Genomic DNA, 16894 nt, shown 5'->3' on the forward strand with positions numbered 1-16894 from the left:
GGCATCACAGGAAATTAGCTAAGCTGCTAGAGCAGTGCTTGACGACAAGCTTGTAGACTGTTTCCAGTGATTTAGCAGAATTTGGAATGTAGCATCGAATAATCATTATACGTTGTAAATCTGATTCTTGTAGGTTCCAGACCGATCTCCGAGCATCAGCTAATTGGAAGGAAACGCACGAACGAGTCAGAAGTATATTAAGTACACACAGTGTCCAGAGGAGGCTACATTATGTGAGTTTCTGGATATTTACTGATTCATTTATATGATTCATTTAGAAGCCAAATATCTCTGACTTAAAGGTAACCCAAAGTCTATGATTATACGCTGTGCTGTATCTCTTAAAGAGGACCTTTCAGTTGCCAGAAATATATAATCTTTCTTTATTTGGTGTAAATGTTCTCCTGAATCCGGTGATGTTATTCTTTTGTTCCTGCTCCTCTCCATTCCTGAGATATGGCCCCTTCTTCCCTGTATGTAAATCTTATCTCGTTAGCCAACGGGGCGTGGTCCTCAAGAAAAGGCACATAGTGTTTAGGATGACACCCAATTAAATAAAAATATTACAGTACGTTTACATATGGAGAATAGGGGGCCATATCGCAGGAACAAAAGATAAACCTCTCCAGATTCAGGACAACAGCCGCATTTACACCAGGAAAAAAATTACATATTTATGACAAGTGATCAGGTCCTCTGTAAATGCACATTATGGTGACTGTGCGAATACCCCCTAGAGAAATTGTTTACTAAGTATGATGTCCAAGTATTAAACTGACCTGCTCTGGAATAAAATGCGGCAAGTTTATAAAGTATAGCACAGCTCTTAGTGAATTAGTCACATCTTGGGCACAGCTCCATTCTCTGTGTAGCGGGTACTGCAGCTTAGCTTCTATTCACTTTACCGAGAATGACCAATACACAGTGTACCTGTGAATTGGTCATTCTCAGCCGTGCCTTTCCAGCTATGGAAACTTTCTACATCCTTATAATGCCAGAGCTGAAACAATAGATCAGTATGGGTGCTGGTTGTTGTACATGCACTAGTTTGATATTTTAAGGATATAGCTGACATGAGATGATCGTACGACTTCTCCACTTGCAGCAGTCGATCCTCTGCCTTTTTCCTTGGGGCTTCCCGGAACATCTGCCTTTTCCCTTGCGGCGTCCCAGCACATCTGCCTTTGCCCTTGCGGCGTCCCGCCACATCCGCCGCCTTTCCCCTTGCGGCGTCCTGGCCCTCCGCCTTTGCCCTTGAGGCGTCCCGTCCCTCTGCCTTTCCCCTTGCGGCGTCTCAGACCTCCGCCTTTCCCCTTGCGGCATCTCGGACCTCCACCTTTCCCCTTGCGGTGTCTCGTACCTCCGCCTTTCCCCTTGCAGCATCCTGGACCTCCACCTTTCCCCTTGTGGCGTCTCGAACCTCTGCCTTTCCCCTTGTGGCATCTCGAACCTCCGCCTTTCCCCTTGCAGCGTCCCGGCCCTCCGCTTTTTCCTTTGCGGCGTCGCGGCCCTCCGCCTTTCCCCTTGCGGCATCTCGTACCTCTGCCTTTTCCCTTTCGATGCTCGGCCCTCCATCTTTCCCCTTGTGGTCTCGCAGCCCTCCGCCTTTCCTCTGGCGACGATACTGCCTTCCGCCTTTCCCCTGGCGGCGACTCGACCTTCCGCCTTTTCCCTTGCAGCGATCGGCCACATCACATATGTAAAAAAAAAAAAAAACCTTTTGCCTTATTCCTGATTTATTTTTTAAGTGGTCACTATCATTTGCACACCGCATTACCATAAAGCAAGAAGAACTGGGAATGGAGCCTTATTGACACACAGGCAGAGAACACGGAGCGCAGTGTCACTACGCCTTCTTTCCAAAAGTGAATTCAGAAGACTTCTCTGTACCCATCTGATAATCCAGCCTACGCTTTGCAGTGTGGGGGCTCAGTAACACAAAGCAAAGACTAAAAAGTTTAGCAAAAAAAATCCGAAATCTGTGAGCGCAGCCGGTAATTACAGCTAACCAGTACAAATGATCAGATGTCTAACAAGAAGATATTAGCAGGAGAGCTCGCTGAGCTTTGAAATTTGATTCTGATGTTGAGTTTTACAAATGTTCGGCTGCCATGGGAGTTTAAAGGCATGAGCAGTGAATGGCAAGCACCAGCGATTCCAAGGCCTCCCTAGATTCTCTCAAATTGATAACCCACAGGAATTTTCTCTCCTTCTCTCAATTCAGTAACATTTAATTAAAAATATTCATCAATTTGTGGCTCATTACTTCACATCACCGTTTTTTTTCCCCCTTTCTCTGATTCTATAACATGATGGAAATCCAAGCGTGCGTCAAGGACGAGAAACATTTTTCATTGTTGGGATTGTAGATGAAATACACAACTTTAATGGGTAAAGGACATCTTGGTATTTGTTACCTGCTCACCCATCGCCACATAGTTTGTATTTAATATCAATTTTCTAATACATTTTTATAAATGGTGAAAGAACTCTGTAACACAAATGGCAGCCAAGTAACATGCAGTTGTGAGTTAAAATTATTCAGCCGCCACTGAAAACTAGGTTTCCAATGTAAATAGATGAACACAATTTAATAGAAGTGGTTTCTCCAAATTCACCACAAAATGACACTTTTGCGGACTCCTGCATTATTAAACTATTTCGTGACAAGCATCTTTAGTACTTGGTAGATCCCCTCTGGCTGTTATAACCTTCTGTAAATGTGATGCACAGCCAGACACCGGCTTCTGACAACGTTTATGAGGATTCTTAGTGCATTCATATGTGCAGCACGGTGGCTCAGTGATTTTAGCATTGTAGTCTTGCAGCACCGGGGCTCTGTGTTCAAATCCCATCTAGGACAACATCTGCAAGGAGTTCGTTTTCCCTGTGTTTGTGTGGGTTTCCACTTGGTACTTCAGTTTCCTGCCATACTCCAAAGACATACTGATACGGAATCTAGATTGTGAGCCCCAATGTGGACCGTGATGATGTCTGTAAAGTGCTGTAAGATTAAATAAATTCTTCATGAGCAATGGCCTCCCAATCACTAATAGTCTGGAATGTTTCAAAAGTTTAAGAAAAGAGATATCCTTGCATAAACTAGGCTGAAGATAAAGCAAGAGAGAGAGACTTTCTAGAGATAAACAAGTTCAATGTTATAGGATCACCGGCTACACTACACGTGGCAGGAAGCTGTCGCTAGCTGCCACCGGATTCCTGAGGAGGCAAGTGATTTTAGCAAGCATTGAGGTTTCAATTTACACTGTAAGGCGCATGCTAAATGTCTCCATGCCTACTCTCCAAGACTTCACCTCTGTACTGACCCAAAAGCACAAAAAAACGTTGGCACCAATGGCTTAAAATCATATTAGGCTCACCTGGTGAGGTGGATCCTCTAGGTCTTAGATCTGGGTGGACAAACAGACCCCAGGGATTGGTGCAGCGATCGAGAAGGAAAGTGGCAAGCAAGGTGTTACGGACTGACCTGAGTTGGAGTAGTGATATTGCAAACACTAGGGCAGCATTGGCAGGTAGCATCATCAAGAAGTAGCCACAGGTCAGTACACGGAGCAGCAGTAGAATCTTTAGGATAAGCAGGTAACATAGTCAGGATATCGCCAGATGTCGGTACACAGATCCGCAGTATAGTTGAGAGGATAAGCAGGTAACACAGTCCGGATTTATCCAGAGGTCAATACACTGAACAACAGTTGGGAGGATAAACAGCAGGTGGAAAGAAACTAGACTAAAGACTAGTAGCTCAATAACCTTGCAAAGAAAGAAGTGCAGTGCCAGGTTTAAATAGGGTGTTGAATCGGGCGATCACAGGGTTGAGCCAATCAGGTGGAGACAATCAGGAACCACACAGGTACTAGTATCAGGTTTATCAAGGAACTGTCCAGCAACCTGAATAGCTGAGCGGAATGAGCTGCTGCCTGGTGCACAAGAGCTGCTGGAATCAAATCCTGACAGAAGGACTTAGTGCACACACAAGAATTTCAGTAGCAGCAGGACTGGAACCCAGAAGGGATGAATGCAAGTTATAAATGCAGGTAATGGAGGTAGTCTCAATCCCAAGAAACAGGTGTGTGTCTAAATGGGCCTTAAATAGATTTAGGGAGATGATGTCATTGATCCACTCTTGGCAACATGCAAAACCTGCGGTAGAGCACCGCAGAGGGCAACAGACCCAGGAGAAGGAAACTGAGCCCGGGATACACAGGTGTGTAACACTTGTAAGTAAGTTGCAGAAAGTTTGGGATTCTGTACTGTGGAGCGATGAAGAAAAACTAGAAATTCTCAGGCCCATTTCATGAGAGGTATGTCTGGAGAAGGTAAAATGAACCTGAAAAAAAATCCTGCCTACTGTGAAGTATTCCGAAGGCTCGTGATGTCTAAAGTGAAGCATGGCAGTGGTTCGGTGATGTTTACAGTGAAGCACGATGGTGACTTGGTGATGCCTACAGTGAAGGATGGCGGTGGCTCAGTGATGCCTACAGTGAAGGATGACAGTGATTCAGTGATGCTGTGGAGCTGCTTTGTTTTCATTGGCACTAAAATCATGCAGAGTGTGTAAGGCAAGATGGATTCAATCAAGTATTAGGGCTGAACCCTGGGCCCCAAAGTACCTTCCAACGTGACAGTGATTTCAAGCATACCTTACAGTCCACCAAGGCGTGGATTCAGAAGAAGTCCTGGAAGATTCTGTAGCAGCAGTCACCGTTGTCTGAAAATGTTTTGATGGAATTTGAAAAGGCGGCTTCAGCAAAGCCAAGAACAATATCGATATGGATCCCATTGCCCTTGAAGAAAGTTTGTAAATTTGGCTAATAAAATTATTCTACCGTATATTTCTATTCTATACGTCTTGCAATTGTAAGGTGCAAAATGGCTGCCGTATAATGAATAGTCATAAATGTCTGTGTTTTTATCCAGTGTACAATATGACTGCATAGCAAAGAATGGCTACATTACTAAGCAGGGGCTAAATGGCTGCCATGTAATCATAGAACAAATGGCTGCCGTGTCCTCAATAACACAAAATGTCTGTTGTGTAACCCAAAGCACAAAATGGCTACATTAGTATGAGGGGTTCAAAATGGCTGATTCGTAACGAAGAGCAGAACTTTTGTCATGTTACCCAGCGAACAAATTGTTATGATGTAGCACAGAATGATGCCATGTCATTCAGAGGACAACATGACAAAACGACTGGCATGATATCAATGGCCAAAAATGGTAGCTGTGTGGTGGCTGCTGCGTCGTTCAGGCAGGACGGTGGCTGCGGCGTCGTTCAGGCAGGACGGTGGCTGCGGCGTCGTTCAGGCAGGACGGTGGCTGCGGCGTCGTTCAGGCAGGACGGTGGCTGCGGCGTCGTTCAGGCAAGACGGTGGCTGCGGCGTTGTTCAGGCAAGACGGTGGCTGCGGCGTCGTTCAGGCAAGACGGTGGCTGCGGCGTCGTTGAGGGAGGACAGTGGCTGCGGCGTCATTCAGGCAAGACGGTGGCTGCGGCGTCGTTGAGGGAGGACGGTGGCTGCGGCGTCGTTCAGGCAGGATGGTGGCTTCCATGTCGTTCATGCAGGATGGTGGCTGTTGCGTCGTTCAGGCTGGAAGGTGGCTGCCACGTCGTCGTTCAGGCAGGAAAGCGGCTGCCATCCAGTGCAAAGCTTAATGTGCTGAGGGCTTACCAGTGGACATTTGTTCATTTCTAATAAGAACTTAATGGTGAGTGACAGGTCAGTCACATTTCAGCGCTCGCTAGATCTCTACCCTGATCTGGGAACATTACTCTCATCATTTTCCCCTCTCAGGATCTTTCTCTCTACACTTACCATATAATTAGTGCACTGCAGCATTTACAGGTCCACATGTCCATTATACATTGCTCATGTAGTGAGGCTGGCTGTGCTCTCTGCACGGTGGATGCAGCTTGACCTGATTTTGATTACTGATCTCCACGTCTAACACGCTGATAGACCTTGATCACAGCTTGTAGATTTCACCAGGAGGTAGACGCAGCACATACAGTCAAGCTCCTTTAATCCACCATTCAATTTAAGCTAAAACCTCCCTTCTATTAGTTAGTAAAAAAAAAATTACGGAACTAATGAATGTGTTTTTATATCTCGTTGTTTGAGCTTTGTTTTGTTTGAAGTGCTGCAGTAAAGCATTGTTTTAAGTGAATGGGAGAAAGTTTGCAGCAGAATCCATCTGAGTTATACTATATACTTATCTGTCAGTGATTTTGCTGCGGATTCAAACAAGGCATAATTTGATATGCTGCTGACTTAAATGTTTTCTCTGACAATAGAAAAAAATAACTGAAGCAAATGTCAAAATAAATACATTCCTAAATGCCTTTAATTAGCAAATCACACATGTCTCTAGGGAGGTAATCACTACAGTACATTAAAATGGCCACCACCTTGTTATGCTGACAGAAACCTGTCTTGTGCACTTATGCTATTATTATTCTATGAGCATGTGCAGTAGGAAAGTCTGCTGCTGTGACCTAGATGGATTATACTATGTGCTATCAAGGTATCTCTACGTCACAACAGCTGCTTAGCATTCACAAGTACATGGTGGCCAGCAGTGTGAGCAGCCTCTTCTTACCTCAGCACTCCTGATATCTCCAGTATTAGATCAGATAGGGTACAAAGCAGTGTGAGCAGCCTCTTCTTACCTCAGCACCCCAAGTATATCCAGTTGTAGATCAGATAGACAGCCTGGACAGCAGTCTGAGCAACCTTTTCTTACCTTAGCACCTCTGGTATCTTCAGTATTGGATTGGATAGACAGGGTGGACAACAGTGTGAGCAGCCTCTTCTTACCTCAGCACCCCTGATATCTCCAGTATTAGATTAGATAGGCAATGTGGACAGCAGTGTAAGCAGCCTCTTGTTACTTCAACACCCCTGACAGCTCCAGTATTAGATCAGATATTACAGGGGGGACAGCAGTGTGAGCAGCCTCTTCTTACCTCAACAACCCAGGTATCTACAGCATTAGGTTCAGATAGACAAGGGTGGACAGCCGTGTGAGCAGCCTCTTCTTACCTCAGCACTCCTGATATATCCAGTATTAGAACAGGTAGAAGGGTGGACAGCAGTGTGGGCAGCCTCTTTTACCTCAGTACTTCTGGTATCTCCAACATTAGAGCAGATAGACAAGGTGAGCAGCCTCTTCTTACCTTTTCTGGATGTATAGTCTGCAGTCTATCCGCCATATGTGAACATACCTGAAAATGAAATAAAAACCGCACAGATTTTTCGATCTTCCACCTCTAATTTGGGTGAATCTAGGTGACGCAGTTTTTAACACACATTTGTAGCAGATTTTTCCATTTGTTGGAATTGGCAATGAATTCCAGGCACGGATTTTTATAATCTGCACCCCATTGTCTACTTCAAGATAGAAAACTTCCAAAATGAGTACAGTAAATGAGATTATAAAAAAAAGTCATCTACTCTGTTGGTGCTGAACTCTACTACTGATTTTCTACCTGCAGCGCGGTAAATCCACAGCAAATACGCTGTGTGTGCATGTGACTAAGGCCTGTTTCACATTTCCGTTTCTTGATGGAAGGCCAAATCCGCCAGAGCTGTTAAAAACGGATCCGCCGCCGTTGTGGGCCAAACGGTCGTCAATGGATCCGTGATGTGCACGGATCCGCTGGAGTCGGCATGTGGGCAAAATTTAAAGGAACCGCTGTCCGGGAAGAGGAGAGAGAGAGATATGGGCGGATCCGTTTTTTTCTAAAAGTGGCGGATTTTGACTGACGTCAAAAAACTGAAGTGTGAAAGAGACCTTAAAGGGATTTTCCGGTTTGATCCTGTGACCACCGCTGATCAGCAGAAGGAAGAGTCTTTGATGCTCCAGCGAGTGCTGTGTCTCCCCTTTGATTATACAGACACGTTGGTCAACCAGCGGTGCCAGTGAATGGCGCATACTATAGTTTGGTGGCCCCATCATTCTGCAGATCGGTGGCGCTCCTAAATAAAGGTCAATAGAATGTACAAATTGCTACCCTTTGACATTTGTTATTATATGCTCTATTATGTTTACTTACTTACAGCAGGGTATGTGTTAATTTTTTTTTTATTCTGTCTTAGGTTTTGTATGTGTAATGGTCACAGTGTGAACATGCTCCTATTTTGCATGCATACTAGCTCATTTTGGGGAGATAAATAGTATGTCAAGGGCCTTATGATCATATCTGCATTGCTACTGTGCCCACATGTTCTCTACCAGGAAGAGCGGCTTTAATATACAAAAATATTCGCGCCAAGCGATAACCATCTCAGTTCTGTGATCATCAGTCATTAAAAAAAAAATTACATATTTTTTTTTTTTTAACTTTATATAATATATATATTTACAATTTATTTATTTTTTTTTTACATTTATATTATGTATGTTTTACCCTATAATTATGTTACCAGGACAAGAATGTGTCCTGGAAGGAGCCAGATCACAGCCACGCAGTGAATGAGGAGTTACTGCAGGACAGGTGAGGGTTCACTTACTTTAAAGGTTTGACGGTTGCTGGCGTTTTCTGACCTTTTTGTAATGAGATAACTTTTGGGTCTGGTTTTACTGCGAAGGTGCGGTATCAGATAGAGGGCAGGAACCCAGCGCGTCTGCGATTTTTTTTAAATTTTTTTTTCAAATCTTTTGTTAAAGGGTTGTTCCGGCTCCGATCACTTCCACGCGGGTGAGGTCACATCTACCGAAACCTGACAGGTCACGTGCTTAATTAGAAGATATCATGCACTTGTACACCTGTAGTATTCGTTAAAATAGGAAAGGGACACAACCACTGCTGATTGAGCATATGGACCCGACCGATATCGGTAGAAGTGACGTCACCAATATTGAAGTGCTTAGAGCCCAAATACCCCTTTAATCGCCTCGCAGTTTTATGATTTCCATGTAAAACCATACTGCTATTAAAGAGGAGGGGTCCCACTTAAAAAAAAAAATTTCTCTCTGCAATCCTCTGATATATTTCTTTGTCCACTACAGCCAATCACTGAGCGCAAAAGTGGCACATTGATAAAAAAAATAATCAGAATGTAATATTAAATGCTGTAAGAAAACAAGGAGTGGTGGAGGAGTGTTTTAAGTATAATTATTTTTTTTAATGTTTTAGATTCCGCTGCTCCTGCGTTCATCTCCAGATTTTACTTACATACATGCAGCGATGACATCACTGACAGCCATGTGACAGCAGCAGCCAATGCTAGTATACACAGTACGAGATCACTGATGTCAGCGATCACTTGATCGTACATGATGTTATGGCTGCGGGGATGGATCATATTATTTTAATTTTTTTTTGCTTTTTTTTTTTTCAAAAGAGGGAATTTGACACTAAGATCACCCCCTCCCCCAACAGCATATTTGGGCATGCAGATCTTTGAAGTATAAATCCATTGACACCTTTTTTTTATCTTCTATCTGTTGCTGCATTCCTGAGAAATCAGAGGTTTAATTCATATGCAAATTATGTGTTAAGTGCTCTGGGTGTGACAGAGCACTTTTTTGAAGTCACGTCCTCCCTAGGCTGTATCTCCACCCAGCACTAGCCTCTTTAGCTTGATTCGTAGCTCATCGTCTGATTTCTTTGCCTCACGTCACTCAAGACAGTGAGCTATCAATCCAGATAGCGAAGCGATTATAGGGCAGGGAAACAACCTAGGGAGGCAGATGCTCTTCTCTTTAAGTGCTCCATCAAGCTCAGAGCACTTAATAACTCATTTGCATTCACACTGATCCCTCAGTAATGTAGCATCCTATAAAGGGGTCAATGGATTTACATTTCAAAGACCTGCATGCCCATCTATGCGATGGGGATGTTGATCTTGCCGGACCCCTTTTACTGACAGTGACCATTGCCCCTTGGTCTATTTTTTCCATATTACATTAGATTTTCTCATTTACTGCTTTCTCAGTCATCTATTAATTGCATCTCTTGATTTAACACACAGGCCTAATAATAACCCTCTCCCTCTCTGTTCTCCCCACCCCCGAGCCAAATCTGCGCCGTGCAATTGAGCAGCCGCGCCGCCACGTTCTCTCTTTATCTAGTCTGTCCGCCCATGGGCACACTTTTTGTGTAGTGGGACAGTACATTAACAGTCCTCGGAGAGCTGTTCCCGCTTGCACAGTCTATTTAGGTACCAACTCCTTTTTAATTAAATCCACTGGTACTAAAAATGTATTTTATTACCTGGAGGTTGGATGCTGCAGAGCTGCGCTCAGTGCGAAGCTGCAAACATTATTTGCCTGCAGGCCGATCTTCTAGGAAACTTGGAAAAGGTCTCCAGCAGACCTCTTGAGCTTCTGAAGACCATTCACAGACTTTTTTTTTTCCCTTCATCCATTTTTTTTTTCAGATATACAGTATTTTAATAATTTTGGTGTAACCGGCATGACATAATTGAAAGTGGATGTGATCGTTTAAAAACCAACTTCCCACCATGATAGCTTGATAGTTTTTGCACCGCCACATAAACGTACATGAGGACTGGACATCTGCAGCGGGTGAGACATGCAGTTGACTCTCAGGATCAGAGTTCACTCCAATCCCATCAATTTAACCCTTTATATGTTATGATTGATAGCAGAGCACTCCTTTTTAAAGATCGGCCAGCGATGGGAACGAGGAACATAGACCTTAATCTGTGCGAGGTCCTAAAATCCAGGACAACCCCACATTATTGCGCATTCTACAAATATCATCTTTTCTCCCTGAAGATGAGTATAATTTGAGCCTAAAAGAGTCCAACCATATATTCAGGTTGGTTGATGAGAATGTGAAGAAGAAGCTTCGAGAAGCATAAGAGTTGTCCTCTTCCTGAAGCCAAATATTACCAACTTCAACCGTGTACTTCAATAATTCCTCCTTCATTTGGTTCTGGTTATTTGGTCCTGATATGACTGCTGGGAGGGTGAAGTGGTGGAAGTGGGAGAAGATGTTCGATGTCGAGGTGGACTTGAAAAGTTTTCTTCTAAGAGGCTAGTGAACCTAAGCAGATTTCTCTAGATTTTTCAACACAAACTGCATACACTACTGACTAGATCTCTTGGATTCAAGGAGGCCGATGTACAAACATAAGAAAATGTAATTGCTGTAATATCCTTTTAGAACGTTTCCCTGCCTAATTTTTAAAATAATCTTTTTACGAGTCCAAATGTAGCTTATGAAATGGATTATACAGCCATCGGTAATATATCCTCTTTGTGTGTTCAGAACACAAAAACTGAAAAAGTTTCTGTTAATCGATTCTTTCATGGGTACAAATCCACCATTTATTAAGGTGGATCTTTCACAATAGGAGCTGCAAACATTTTTTTTTTACTAGCTCTCTTGGAACTGATGACGTACTTATTTTGAAAATCCATGTAGAATGGCTATTGGTGATAAGCAGATTATTTAGTTTCGAATTTGCCAGCTCTGTCGAATTTTCCCCACAAATTTGGTTTGCCGCAAATTGAATGTTCCTTATTAGGCCTTGGGGGTCTAGAGAGACCTTGTAGCATATTAAATGTAAGATATTAAAAAAACAGCTAATTCCTCACCTCTCAGATACTCCGCCGCTCGCTGCCAGCTGACCGGTCTTCCTATTCTCGAGTTCTTTGCCAGACCTCCATCCTCTTCACTATAAGCCAGGACTCCCAGCCTGGTCACTGCGCTTCGTAAGGTTGTGGCGCACATCATGATGTCACGACATTGCGACCATAACCACACGCAGTGAACCCCAAGACCCAATCGCGGCTAAAAGTCTTGACATCCTGTGAAGAGACTGGAGATGAAGTCGCAACGGTGGAAAGAAGAGGACTGAGGCGAGCAACAGGTCAGCCGGAGAGGTGAGCGGTAAGGTGAGTGTTAGGGCCAGCACATCGTTAAAAAAAAGCGGTAAATGATTGCCATAATGGCAACCTGGCTAATTTTTTTATTTGAATGAATCACAGTGTTTGAATTTTAATTGTAACCACAAATGTCAGGACATTTGACGCGAACTTGATCTTCCGCAGATGGATCCACTCACTTCTAATGGCTATAAAATCATTTGTGACTGTTCCTCCACCTAAAATTAAAATTAGTATTTCCCGAGTCCCATTCTAGTAAGATTCATAAAATGCTCATTTTAATTTGAATATTTATAATATCATTCTGACATTTTCAAAGATAGTACACCAGCCTCCTCTGTCCTCATAGATCTAGTTAATAATGTATTCCGTTTTTGTTGTGAAATCTGAAGATAGATCTGAACTGGGTTATCCCTGAAATGAAATTTTAAAAAAGAAATTTCAGCTACAGCGTGTACGCTTCAAAAACCTTGTGTGCCCACCTTCTAAGCCAGCGTAGACTGGGAACGTACATATCCTAGATGTGCTCTACACATCTTCCCGATTTTAGGCTTGTCTCTGTCTTTTTTCTTTACTGATATCTGTTGCTCCTTCAACATCATATGAAGCAGAAGGTGGCAGGGTACACAGCAATAAAAAATGCAAAAAATTCCCAATTTATTTTGCTATATATCATAATAATCAAGTTAAACCTAGCTCACAATCAAGGCTGTGGCAGTCAGCACGGGCCGTGCAATGCTTACTGATAGCCATGGGTCTACTAAGCGAGCACTGTGTTCTACCCTACACATGTGCGCCCTTTGCAAAGACACCAGTAAAATGCGCATGCACTGAGTTACTGTACAGGCAGAGAGATCTGCTACAGAAGCAAAGCGGATCCCACAGCACATGCACAGAGTTACATCGGCTTCAAAGGAATAGCGAATCCCACCACACATATTTGGAGTTACTACACAGAGCGATATGGTACAGAAGCATAGTGGATCCCACAGCATGTGCGCTCAGTTACTGCACAGAGAGAGAAATCTGCTACTAAAGTGCAGCATATCCCACTGCACATGTGCGGAGTTACTACACAGCGATAGAGATCTGCTACAGAAGCATAGCGGGATCCCACAGCATGTGTGTAGTTAGTACACAGCGATAGAGATCGGCTACAGAAGCATAGCGGGATCCCACAGCATGTGTGGAGTTACTATACGGAGAGTGAGAGCTGCTACAGAAGCAAAGCGGATCCCACAGCACATGCACTTAGTTACTGTACAGGGAGAGAGATCTGCTAAAGAAGCATAGTGGATCCCACAGCACATACACTTAGTTACTGTACAGAGAGAGAAATTTGCTGCAAAAGCATAGCTGATTCCACAGCACATGTGCTGAGCTAGTTCACAGAGAGATCAGCTACAGAAGGATAGCGGATCCCACAGCACATGCACACAGTTACTGTACAGAGAGAGAGATCTACTACAGAAGCATAATGGATCCCATAGTACATTGGCTCAGTTACTGTACAGAGAGAAATTTGCTGCAGAAGCATAGCGGATCCCACAGCACATGTGCGCAGTTACTGTACAGGGAGAGATCTGCTACAGGAGCTTACAAGATCCCATTGCGCATGTGTGACAAGTGGCTGTAGAACTGTTGGTGTATCGAGGTGGAAAACCAACAGCTTTAGAGTACAGAACTTTAGGAAGGAATTGCTAGCTAGCCAAACATTTTCGTTAATGAATGTAATTTACTTATAGAGAACAGCAGGCCTTTATTTCTGTTTGTAGGAATATTATTTAAAATGAGCTAAAATGTATTTATTTTTCTCATGATTATTTTATGGAATCGAAGTAATCTGAGTAATCCTTCCCATCTTTCATCCACAGCCTCTCATTCCCGCAGGAGAAGTCCGTCCACTTGGACCATGGGGCATTGTGGTGCAATAAAGCAGCCACATACAAAGGAAAGAATTCTAGGATTATATTCGAGGAAAACATGGAGAAAATCTACAGGAACATGTACAGAAATGCTGTAGACCCAAACGCATATAGGAAGTCACAGCACTCCAAGAAGCTTATGTGAATTAAAGGGTGCTACAGGTGACTCATGCTCAGGAGCGTTCTTGGTTCAGATTCTAGTGTCAAGCACCTTCAGGTTGTTGCTTTAAGAAAGCCAGCATCCTCTATGGGAAAACATGGAACATGTATATAAAGAAAAGGTCTACATGTTTCTAAACGGGGTTACCAGGCTAGACGTTGATACGTGTTCTATCTGTTTTCGCCATACTTCTGTCTTACTTTTCTGTAGGCACTGCGTAAGTTCCTTCAGTTGTAATTCTACAGGTAAAGTCGTCTTAATTACTTCTGATGTGTCCCAGGGACAGGTCGGATTATGCTATCAGTCGAAACAACCCAAGTAAAATAGGCCCGTAGTGCTCAGTAAAGCCCTTAAACTCCTTTGCTCCATCACTGGGAACCTGTCACAAAGCTCATGAAATCAATAGTGTGATAACGTCCGCATCTCCAGAACCTGTCAAAAGAAGTATTATGCTGGATTTCCTCTTTTTAATAGAAATTCCTTTGATCAAAGCTAGATATTATGACTTGTCTTGAGATCTTTTATGCAACATACCACATTTGATGGCCTTAAAGAGAAGGTTTACCTTTTAGTGTGTGAAGAGGGGTTGGGAGCCCTGAGCTGAGAGTTCCACCGATTGCTAGAAGGTCCACATCACTGTGATGTACAGTATATTTGTATACATATCTCAGAGTAATCATAGGGTTCCCACTGAACCAGTGGGTCTATAACGCACATTTATTTATTGCATAATATTTTAGTGTTCCAGTTTTGGGTTTCATCAGATCCATTGCTTGTAGATCTTGCTGATTTTTGGGGGCTTAAACCCAAATGTTGGACCTATCGATAATAAAAGTTATTGTATCCAGGTAAATAATGGATATACATAGAGATGAGCAAATTAATTTAGAGGGTGCTGGTCCAGCAATCACGTCAGTAGACCGTGACCACAGCAGAGGAGCCTTGTCAATCTCCTCCTTCCTGCCGGCATCCATGGCGCCTCTTCTGATTTGTAGGCTTGTTGTAACGTCACGCCAAGCCTATTAACCAGAAGAGGTGCCATGGATGTCAGCAGGAAGGAAGCGGTTCTTAAGCATCCAGGCTGGTACCAACCAGTCAAGTTTGGGGCTGTATCCTAATGAAGAAGTTGATAACTTCGAAACTCGTCAATATCAAAACCGCATTGCTTCAACCCTGGTGTATCCAGGATCCTTCATGTTGATCTCTACCAGCAGTGCAGAAAAAACACTTAAAATCCTCTTCAAAGCTCCAGACTGGTGGACATGGACCACTGTAGCCACTGAACCAAGGCTCTGCGAATGGATTTGTTCATTTCTATTATAGCACTTGTGTGTATGTCCAGGGTTCTGAGAAATCGCCACTTTCCATCCTTTAGTTTTTATGTACCTCTTCACTCGTATATTTATATCCTTACGTATCAATAACATACTTTTTAAAATTGTCTATATGTAAATAAATGTTTCGGGGGAGCTAGCAACATTACATAATAAAACTTTTAAAGAGGTTTTATGAGGAAAATATGCAGAAATACGCTTTACATAATATGTGTTATTAATATAGTTTAATTTGGCCAGGTGCTCCATCGTTAGGTAGTCACTCAACCCCGGCTCTCGGTTGATTTTGGACTGGTGCTCAACACAAGACATCATGCTTCAATGTATGGAGGGGCTGGGTGACTGCTCATTTCATCAGCTAAGCCAGCCTCCTAGTCTACTGTAGTTAGTATATAAACATAGAAGGGGTTTGGCTTAGCTACTGAAATATGCAGTCTTTGTACAGTGGGGAAAATAAATATCTGATATATAGTTACATAGGTTGGATAAAGACCCTAGGTCCATCAAGTTCAACCATTCTCCACCAACACATTACTTTTTTTGTAAGTTTTTCCACCTACCAAGAATGGAGAGGTCTGTCATTTTTATCGTAGGTATACTTCAACTGTGTGAGACAGAATCTTAAAAAATCACACTGTATGATTCTTACATAATTACATAATTAATTTACATTTTGCATGAAATAAGTTTTTGATACAATAGAAAAACAGAACTTAATATTTGGTACAGAATTCTTTGTTTGCAATTACAGAGGTCAGACGTTTCCTGTAGTTCTTGACCAGGTTTGCACACACTGCAGCAGGGATTTTGGCCCACTCCTCCATACAGATCTCCAGATCTTTCAGGTTTCGAGGCTGTCGCTGGGTAACACTGAGTTTCATCTCCCTCCAAAGATTTTCTATTGGGTTCAGGTCTGGAGTCCGGCTAGGCCACTCCAGGACCTTGAAATGCTTCTTAGGGAGCCACTCTTTAGTTGCCCTGTCTGTGTGTTTCAGGTCATTGTCATTCTGGAAGACCCAGCCACGACCCATCTTCAATGCTCTTACTGAGGGAAGGAGGTTGTTGACCAAAATCTTACGATACATGACCCCCATCCATCCTCCCTTCAATATACTGCCGTCGTCCTGACCCCATTGCAGAAAAGCACCCCCAAAGTATAATGTTACCCCCACCATGCTTCACGGTTGGGACGGTGTTCTTGGGGTTGTACTAATCCTTCTTTCTACAAACACGGCGAGTGGAGTTGATACTAAAAAGTTCTATTTTGGTCTTATCTGACCACATAACCTTCTCCCATGCCTCCTCTGGATCATCCAGATGGTCATTGGTGAACTTCAAACGGGCCTGGACATGTGCTGGTGTGAGCAGAGGGACCTTGCGCGCCCTGCAGGATTTTAAGTCATGACGGCGTAGTGTGTTAGTAATGGTAATATTTGAGACTCTGGTCACAGCTCTCTTCAGGTTATTGACCAGGTCCTCCTGTGTAGTTCTGTGCTGATTCCTGACCTTTCTCAGAATCATCCTTTCCCCACGAGGTGAAATTTTGCATGGCGCTCCAGACCAACTATTTGTTCTTGGCCATGGTGGAGAGGTTG

At 43.3% G+C, this 16894-nt stretch overlaps 1 protein-coding gene across 4 annotated transcripts in view; it reads left to right on the forward strand.

Annotated features, from left to right (window-relative positions):
* Positions 1-15470, forward strand: part of SPATA6 (spermatogenesis associated 6) — a 79139-nt gene extending 63669 nt beyond the window's left edge. For 3 of the 4 annotated variants that reach the window (XM_073544363.1, XM_073544362.1, XM_073544361.1), the window contains 3 exons: positions 134-233; positions 8448-8515; positions 13755-15470. In XM_073544363.1, the coding sequence (XP_073400464.1) occupies positions 134-233; positions 8448-8515; positions 13755-13950 (364 nt within the window). In that variant the 3' untranslated portion in view covers positions 13951-15470. Of the gene's footprint in view, positions 1-133; positions 234-8447; positions 8516-10403; positions 10552-13754 lie in introns of all 4 variants that reach the window. The other variant, XR_012220099.1, reaches the window with a different exon arrangement.
* The last annotated feature ends 1424 nt before the right edge of the window (positions 15471-16894 follow it).

This window comes from Dendrobates tinctorius, unplaced genomic scaffold (genome assembly GCF_039654945.1).
Source record: "Dendrobates tinctorius isolate UK_male_01 unplaced genomic scaffold, ASM3965494v1 ptg000138l, whole genome shotgun sequence".
NCBI classification, from domain to species: domain Eukaryota; kingdom Metazoa; phylum Chordata; class Amphibia; order Anura; family Dendrobatidae; genus Dendrobates; species Dendrobates tinctorius.